This window comes from Phaseolus vulgaris, chromosome 8 (genome assembly GCF_051622355.1).
Source record: "Phaseolus vulgaris cultivar YP4 chromosome 8, ASM5162235v1, whole genome shotgun sequence".
Lineage (NCBI taxonomy): Eukaryota > Viridiplantae > Streptophyta > Magnoliopsida > Fabales > Fabaceae > Phaseolus > Phaseolus vulgaris.
In genome coordinates this window covers 41,365,193-41,375,064 of record NC_143505.1, presented here as the reverse complement: position 1 = coordinate 41,375,064, position 9,872 = coordinate 41,365,193, and the positions used below count along the sequence as shown (strand labels likewise).

General features: G+C 36.3%; 1 protein-coding gene across 1 annotated transcript; it reads left to right on the top strand.

Annotated features, from left to right (window-relative positions):
* The first annotated feature begins 410 nt into the window (after positions 1–410).
* GRXC2 (Glutaredoxin family protein) lies at positions 411–2,657 on the top strand. Its single transcript, XM_068628481.2, has 4 exons — positions 411–663; positions 762–850; positions 2,225–2,323; positions 2,418–2,657. The coding sequence occupies exons 1-4, from the start codon at positions 608–610 to the stop codon at positions 2,495–2,497; spliced, it is 324 nt and encodes a 107-aa protein (XP_068484582.2). The 5' UTR covers positions 411–607; the 3' UTR covers positions 2,498–2,657.
* The last annotated feature ends 7,215 nt before the right edge of the window (positions 2,658–9,872 follow it).

Genomic DNA, 9,872 nt, shown 5'->3' with positions numbered 1-9,872 from the left:
TGGTTCATAAACCAACAATTAAATCTATGATAAAAAAGTAAAAAAATTTATGAATATCTTTCAAAAGGTGGAAGTCAACTTAGCAAAGCAGGGTATGGGAGTAGCAACATCCTAATGGCCCATTGAATGGCGCGGGCTTGGATCTTCACGGAGACTGAGTCGGGGCAACTTCTTCCTGCTCGTCTATAAAGTTCTTCCTGCACCCCATCTTTTTCTGAAAAGACTGTTTTGTCCCCTTTAAAAAATAACTTTCAGTTCATGTTTTATGAATTCTGGATTTATCAATTCATAAATAAAAAGAAATATATGAAAAAAATATTTTGGAATGATATTTTTATCTTTCAAATTTTTTATTCCGGAAATACCCTTTGTTTATGCAACTACTATTAACATCTAAAATTATAAAGAATAATTTCAGTATTTTTAAAGAATGTAGGGGTGCAGAAAGAAAAATATTGAGCTGCAGGAAAAAACACCCATGAGTCGGTTCACAGTTGCTGACTTTGTTTCTCTTTCTTTGTACCTTATATCTATCCACGCAGCAGCGCATAAAAAATTATTGGGACTGAAAGGATATCAAAGATCACATAAAAACTGAGACATCAAGATGGCTCTGGCCAAAGCTAAGGAGATCGTGTCGTCCAATCCCGTTGTCGTTTTCAGGTCTCTCTTGTTCTGCCTTTCATTTCTGTTATGTGAATTTGAACGATGCTGGATCGATCGATCGTTTTCGTAACCGTGGTTTCTGTTTGCATTTGCAGCAAAACCTATTGCCCTTTCTGCGTCCAAGTGAAGCAGCTCTTCGCTAGCCTTGGCGTCACTTTCAAGCTTATCGAGATGGACGTTGAACGTGTGTACCTTTTCGTTTCTTTTCCTTTTCGCTAAACCCATTTATACCTGTTCCTGTGATAAAAAAAAAAAATATTCTTACAGCGTGAACTACCGAGTTTTTTTTTAATGAATCCTTGTTCAATAAGGACACGAGATTCAGCCGGTTTTCGATTATTTAAGGCCGCATGATTTTTTCGATTTTGAACACGAAGTTTGTCGCTATCTGTATTTTCTTTTTTCTTATTTTTTATGTTTTCGTAATCCTCATTGCTTGGGAGAAATTTTGCTAGATCCAACTTGGCTTTCACGTATTTGATTTTCTGTTCTCAAAATAGTTGTTGAGGAATGCGGAAAAACGTTTGACATCTGTCAATCCCTATCACAGCTACAGAATAATGATTTTGTACTGTGAGCCTGTCTCGATGCAAGCTAGAAGAGCTTTTGGGAATTTTTCTACAGGAAAAAGCTCTGAATTAACATGAACGCTTGCTTCTAAAGCTCTATTTTCAGTAGAAAAACTCTTCTAGCTTGTATCCAAATAGGCCTTGTCTTCGTTTTACTAGATGCCATATTTTCTTGTCCACAAGGGCTATGAATAAATTCTCTCTGTAACATTTTCCTTCTAATATACATTTTTATTGGTTTCAAATTTAGCATATATGCAGAAGAGGGGGATAGAGAATTTGATACTGACTTTTCTCTTGTACCGGGTTATACTTAGGTTACTCCTAGGTTGTTAATGAATTGGGGTTGAAACTTTACTTTTAAAGCGTCACTATTTGAAATGAATAATGATATTTAACGGTTTAGGTAGGTATTTGGTATTGGTAAGGGTTAATTTTAGCATTGTTTGGTCCTCTCAATAACAAGGTTTTGGTTTGTGCTTTGAGTTAGATATACACTTGTGCCTATGCCTTATGTTTAACAGAACTATTTTTTCTGTAATTCAGCTATAAGATACCGACACTTATAGGGGATTTGATGACTTGTATTGTATATGGATGTAATAAACTCTTTTCTCTTTTATCCTCCGCTCAAACATACTTTTATATATATATATATATATATATTTCTAGTTGTTTATATAGAATCATAGAATGCATGAATTGTTTTTAAAAATTAGTTAACAGCTGGGATTGTTTTACGGTTCCGAGTTATTTTTCTGATAATAAATCTCATTGTTTTGCTTTAGTCGTGTGGAAGCTAATAGCTTTTCACATTCAGTATTTGGATTTTCTTTTATATGTGAGTTTGCACCCTGCTCTCTCCCACAGCTACACTGCCACCTTTAAGAAAGAATCTTGTGTTGGTTACTTGCTGCATGGTGCAGTGAGTGAAGAGGATTCAGATATGTGATTTTGTGTGTTAATCGAAGTGGTTGGACATTGTGCAGCTGATGGTGCGGATATCCAAGCAGCATTGCTTGAGTGGACTGGTCAGCGATCTGTGCCAAATGTGTTCATTGGCGGAAAACACATTGGTGGCTGTGACAGTAAGATTTAGATACTTTTATAGATCCCCGCAAGTTTCTTAATCCTTAGTTTTGATTTCATACAGTTAGTTAAATTGTTTCTGCTTCTCCGCAGACACAACTGACCTGCAGAATCAGGGGAAGCTGGTGCCTCTGCTGACTTCAGCCGGAGCTATTACCAAATCAACTGCTTAAAGGAGCTAGATTCCTGTTTATGTAGTTAACTAGCATAATAAATTTCCACCCACATGTATGGGTTCGATATAATTCTAGTCCCTTTGGTTATTGTGTTTAGTTGCTATACCAAAAATGGAGAACTTAAGTTGCACCATATAAATAAATCTACTTATGCACAGTGCAAGACTTATTCTGCAGAAACTAGTAGTAATAATTTTGTGCAGTGTTTATGTGACTATGATGCAGGCGGTTTTATGGAAATGGTAAATTATAATAGTTTATATATAATATGTATGTATTTATGTATATGTTTATATATGAAAGGATAATGAACTTGTATAATGTACGGTATGGATATTCAGAAAATATCATAGTCAAAATGTAAATGTGAAATTAAAAGTAATTAATTTTTTATTAATAATAATATAAAATAGTGGCAAATTAAAATTATAATAAATTAAATTTGTTTTAACAATCTTTGTAATTAAAAGATTTCATTATAAACGACATTTGAAGTGTGATTAGTATAATATATTAAGTAGCTCGTATAATATATTAACCCTAAACTTGTTTTCAATTACTATTTATCGTTTTCTCACTTAAAATGACGAAATTTGGAAAGCTCTTAAACACCACTACAATATGATATAAAATAACTGATCCTGCCGACAACTCGAGCGTGGAGGAATCGCTTCGCAGCTCTCTCTGCCCCGTCTACGCGACTGTGTTATCTGCAAAATCACCCTCAGGACCTTCTCTAGGATCTCCAATCGTGACCTGCAAAACACACAGACGGCGCCTCTAGCGACCGTTTGCACTCCGACGATCAAGTTAGATCACAGAACCACCAATGAGAAAAACTAGTAGTGTGTGTGAAAACTCTTGCTCTCTGGTTTTTTTTCTCTCGTTCCTGAATCTCACCCTGATTCTCTTTTATGCCTCTCCCTGTATCTGGGCCTAACAGAATTCTGTTATGCCCCTCTGGCATGTGTCAGAACCCTGTTATGCTTTTCTGAGACAACGTACCTCCAGAATCAGTAGAGTGTGAGTGTTTGTGCATGTCTGCGCGTCTCTGCGCTTGTCTGTACCTTTAGCGGTACGGAGTGCACCTTTATCTGACCGCGCCTTTCTCAGATGATGACACGTGGAGGCATGCGACTCACATCTAACCATACACGTGTCACTACTTGAAGGGCTCTATCGCTTCTCTTTGTGTGCTAAGTTATTCCCTTGCGGAGTAACTTAGCATATTTCTTCCATCTGGGTAAATCGCATACTCTCAGGAGAACGCCAGGTGTGGCTGGTCTAGGCACACTCACCAAGCGTTGCTCTCTGCGTAAACGGCTTACCTTTCACAGTGTCACGCACGTAATGGGTTGAGGGAATAACCAATCACTGACCGGTTTACTAGCTCCCTCAGGCCACTCTCGTGCACGATTCCCTGAGATGTGCTCATGCGAGGTCCGTGCGTAACGCTCTCGCTGGGAACCTCAGTCCCAGTTTAACTGCGTATAACACGAGACCCCGATGACCATACACCCGATGACTGATTAGTGCTTTATTGCTTCTCACGTTCTGCCCCCAGGCGTTCATCTGGGAACTGGTCTGTTGGTGGCCACTTGGTTACTGATCACCGATCACCGTTCTGGGTGATCTGTCCCCTGACCTCTCTGCCGCCTGATCTGTCGGTGGTCACTTGGTTACTGACAACCGATCACGTTCACCCTGATCTATCTGTCACCTGGTCCACGTTTCACCCTGCGAGTGGTCCACGTGGTTGTCTTCTGTTGACGTCATCGACTACCGATGACCGACCGGATCAATAACAAAGGAAATTATTTTAAAAAATGATAAGAAATTACAATAACAGGAGTAAAACAAATTCTCTTAATAACTTTGATGTATTTTCAGATGTTAAACAGGGGCTTTACCAGTTGATTACACTCTGATGATTAAGTCAGTGAGAGCTTACTAAAATAAAATAAGTATGTACCTTTCCCTGTGGTCTCAAATCCCTTTTATAACTTACTCGTTTAACAACTAACTTTCACTCACAAAAATATAATCTCTATCATAAAATAATAACAGAAAACCACCTTCTCACGGACACCACTTATCTTCAGGTGCTAACAATCGGAGAATATTCTGTTTAACATGTACACCATTATTCTCGGGTGCTCCTCTTTTATTCTCAACAACTTAATTAATATGTAACTAATATGTATTAATTAATATATAACTAACTTGCACATTATCACAAGAGATAAAATATCAATTTATCTTCAGAATAATATGATGACAAATTTAAACAATAACAATTATATCTTTCATCTTCAGAATAACATCATAACAAATAAAATATATATAACTAACTTTCATATTATCACAAGAGATAAAATATCTCTTTATCTTCATAATAATATGATAACAAATTTAAACAATAACAATTATATCTTTCATCTTCAGAAAAATATCACAACAGATAAAATATATATAACTAACTTGCATATTATCACAAGAGTATCTCTTTATCTTCATAATAGATAACAGATTTTGTTCCTGCTGGTTGACTCGATTGCCCTTGTACGTTTACGAAGATCGCACGCCCAATTGTCTATGTCTTCGTTCGTGTCTTCCTTCGACCAAACACCTGAAATCACAAAGACAAAGGGCGCCCTAGAGGCTGTTTGCACTCCGACACTCAAGTTAGTGTAGGGCTAGGAAACACCAAAGTAAGTTGTAAAAACCTATCTGATGAGAATCAAATAAAGGAGGCTTTTATTAATGGAGGAAGAGGACATCCATTGTCACATTTGAAGTTCTTCCTTCTAGTCTTCTCAAAATTAAAAGAAGACATAAAATAAAGATGAGGCCCAAGCCCAAAGCCCAAGCCCAAGCCCAAGAAGGCCAAAGCCCAAAGAGCCCAAGTCCATCCCATGAGGGGCAAGGCCAAGCTTTGAAATACTCTTGTATAGTTTTAGGAGGTGTGGTTATTAAATAAAGGAGTGTGAAAATGTAAAATAAAGTCACATTACCCATGTGACTTAGGAGAGTGGTGTAGGTGTAGTTTTTGGGAGGTGTCATAGTAGAAAAAGGTCACACCTCCCATGTGACTTGTTTTTGGTGGGAATTTCAAATGAGTTTATTTGAAATTTCCCACCTATTTTTCAGCACCTTAGGCTATAAATAGAGGTGCTTCCTTTGTAAAATTCAGATTGGAATTAATCTAAGAAAACTCTACTCAAATTTTGAGTGAACTTTGGAGAGCTTTTGGAGCCTTCTTCTCTAGTCTTATCTTGATGGATCAATGGAGTCCTCAAGTGGCGGCATCACTCTTATCTAGGAGCATTCCACACTTCTAGTGGCGAGATCATCCAACATCCTTCCATCTTCATGAGCACTCTCTTCTCCTTCCTTTCTTCTCTTTCAATTGTTCATGTTGTCTTGTGTTCTTGAGTTTTTTTGGTTCAGTTTTTCTGTTTTTCCAGCACCTATGTTCTGTTTTGTTTTTAATTCTGTTCGGTTCATATGATTAATTGTTCAATTCTGTTCGGTCATTCCAGTTTTAATCTCTTTGTTGATTCAATTTGACAATATTTGGTTCATCCAAATGAGTTTGGGATTTGGTACTAGTTTTTGGTGAGTTCTTGTCTTAGAACAATGATCCAACTCTAAGAAAAGTGCCTCTATAATGTCCAGCTCAAGGTGATTCCTATGAATGTCAAGAATCATTCTCTATGTGGCTAGTGGAATCACATCATGTGGTATCATGAGTCTTAGGTTCTTCTTGTTTAATTGTTGAGTTGTGTGCACTTTAATTTCTTGCTGTTTTTGTTTTACACCAAGTGCTTGTGAAAAGGTTTATGGCACTCATAATTCTTATGAGTATGGTTGCTCTTTTGGAATGGCATTATCCTTCCTAGAGTTTACCTTAAGCTTCCTTTCACTTGTTGTTAAAATTTGTGATGTGTCTTTTAATTTTGTAATCATGTCAAGTTTTGTCTTAGTCATATTATTCCATAATTGTCATTACTTCTAGTAGTACTTTTCTTGTTTTGATTGTTTCTTGCTTTAGTGTCTATAATTTTCTGAATTGATATTGATCCTTTGTGCATTTTCTTTTTAGAATTGAGTTCATACTTGTATTCTAGACCTACATTTCCTATTATGTCTTTGCTAGTTCATAATCCTGTTTTTTATTCCTATTAGGATTCCTCTGTTTCTGAAAAAAGTGCTTACTGTTTTTTCCTTATTGCAATTGATTTACTTACTGGAAAATTCTGAAATTCTGGATTTGAGATATTCAAAGTGTTAGAAAAGAATAGAAAAAAGAATCATTCAAAAATACGAAGTACACAAAAAATGATAAATAAAATAAAAAAAGTGTACAATTCTGCCGAAAAAAATACGGTAATCTGGCAGCGATTTTGAAAAATTTATTTCTCTCAATTGGCTTACTTTTTTTTAATTGATTCCAGTTCCATTATTGAGTTAACATCTTGAAGTTTCTGTGGTTTAAATTTCATAATCCAGTTCGCTCTACATCATTCCAGTTAAATCAGTGAATATCAAGCACAGTTTGCATTTTTTTTTTTTAAATTTCCAGTAGCTAATTTTTTGTTTTCTTCATCTACTCTAGTGCTTTTCCTTAAGTATTCTTTTGTGTGCCTACTTTTCTCACTGAGTTCTTTATTTTCTTGATTGTCTTTCATTCTTACTCTTTGAGTTTGTCTTACATATAGTATTCCTTTTGCAATTACCTTTCCTTGCTTATACCTTTTCTTGTTTGTCTTTATTGTTTCATTGGTTTTGTGGTGGTTGCTTTTGAGATTGGTGTGCTTGCTTTGACATATTTCATTTGAGGATTCCAAGGCCTCAAGATCAGATTGGTGCAAGAACATTATTTCTTTGAGAGTGATTTCTTTTTTCAGCCTCATTTCACTTCGGCAGTTTCATTGCCAAGCTCACTGTTTTTGCTAATTTTGTTTCTGAACTTGTTTGCTGTTTTTGTGTGTTTGCTATTTTTTATTTGCAAAATGGCTGGCTATTCAAGTGGTGCATCTTACAAACAGCATTCTCTTTCCAAAGCTTCAGTCCTTGGTGAAGAAGAACATAGAAGAAGGAGGCATCACCATCATTCTCATGAAGAGAGCTATAACCGTGACCAAAGATATCACCAAGTGTTTAACATTGCTTGTAAAAAAGTCCCTAGTTTTAATGGTGATAGTGATCCTAATGTGTATTTAGAATGGGAGACTAAGGTTGACCATTATTTTCATGTGTATAAGGTCCAAGATGACCAAAAACTTAGATTAGTTTCTTTATCCTTTTTGGGCTATGCCAAAGAATGGTGGCATAAAATTGTAATGGACATTATATATCGCAAGAAACCTCCTGTGGTTTCTTGGAATGCTTTGAAAGAGTGTATGCGCGCGAGGTTTGTTCCTCCTTCTAGGAAGGAACACTTGTTGAAGTTCCAAAGGCTTCCTCAAGGACATAGGATGGTAGATGAATACTTTAAAGATTTTGAAACAACTTTGACTAAAATGAATATGCATGCTAATGAAGAGTCAAAGATTAAATGGTTTGTACGTGGTTTGAAAAGAGATATTAGAGATTTTGTAGAATTAAAAGAATATTCTTCTTTAAAGAGCGTGTTTCGCAAAGCCATCAAGGTAGAATCATATCTTTTGAACAAAACTTTCAAAAATACTCATGATGATGATTTCTACAACTCTTCTAGGAAGGATGCAAACAAAATTTCTCCTTCCAATTTTTCCAAACAAACCATGTTTCCAAACAAAGTTTCTACTACAAATCTTTCTACTCCTAAGTCACCTACCAAAACTTCAAATATCAAATGTTTTAAATGTTTAGGTTTTGGGCACATAGCTCTTCATTGTCCACAAAAGCAAATCTTAAAGATCAACAAGGTAAAACAAGACCTAACTCACCCACCTACCACAAGTAAACAAGAAAAAGACAAAGAAGGCCAAGTTGACATGGGTCTTATCCTTTCACCTCCAAGGTGTTTTCCTTCCTTATCTTTTTCATTACCCAAGGTTCCTATTTCACCACCATCTTGGTTAAAAAATGTTAGGGATGATTTGTTCATACCTTCTAATGGTTGTCACCATTTAAGAGGTCTTTTTCCAAAACATCACATCATTCCCAAACAAATTTTTCCAACTTGGTCGATTTATAGAACCTCCTTTTCTGAAATCCCATTATTTACAACTGCTAAGTCATGTTTACATTTTTCTTCCACTTTTAATTGTAAAAATAAACTGACTTTGTTATATGCAAGGATTCAGAATTCGTGGACGAATTCTCTCCAACTCGAGGAGTATGATGAGAATCAAATAAAGGAGGCTTTTATTAATGGAGGAAGAGGACATCCACTGTCACATTTGAAGTTCTTCCTTCTAGTCTTCTCAAAATTAAAAGAAGACATAAAATAAAGATGAGGCCCAAGCCCAAAGCCCAAGCCCAAGCCCAAGAAGGCCAAAGCCCAAAGAGCCCAAGTCCATCCCATGAGGGGCAAGGCCAAGCTTTGAAATACTCTTGTATAGTTTTAGGAGGTGTGGTTATTAAATAAAGGAGTGTGAAAATGTAAAATAAAGTCACATTACCCATGTGACTTAGGAGAGTGGTGTAGGTGTAGTTTTTGGGAGGTGTCATAGTAGAAAAAGGTCACACCTCCCATGTGACTTGTTTTTGGTGGGAATTTCAAATGAGTTTATTTGAAATTTCCCATCTATTTTTCAGCACCTTAGGCTATAAATAGAGGTGCTTCCTTTGTAAAATTCAGATTGGAATTAATCTAAGAAAACTCTACTCAAATTTTGAGTGAACTTTGGAGAGCTTTTGGAGCCTTCTTCTCTAGTCTTATCTTGATGGATCAATGGAGTCCTCAAGTGGCGGCATCAGTCTTATCTAGGAGCATTCCACACTTCTAGTGGCGAGATCATCCAACATCCTTCCATCTTCATGAGCACTCTCTTCTCCTTCCTTTCTTCTCTTTCAATTGTTCATGTTGTCTTGTGTTCTTGAGTTTTTTTGGTTCAGTTTTTCTGTTTTTCCAGCACCTATGTTCTGTTTTGTTTTTAATTCTGTTCGGTTCATATGATTAATTGTCAATTCTGTTCGGTCATTCCAGTTTTAATCTCTTTGTTGATTCAATTTGACAATATTTGGTTCATCCAAATGAGTTTGGGATTTGGTACTAGTTTTTGGTGAGTTCTTGTCTTAGAACAATGATCCAACTCTAAGAAAAGTGCCTCTATAATGTCCAGCTCAAGGTGATTCCTAAGAATGTCAAGAATCATTCTCTTTGTGGCTAGTGGAATCACATCACTCTCTGTGCATTTGTGTGTGTTAGCGTAAAAGCTGC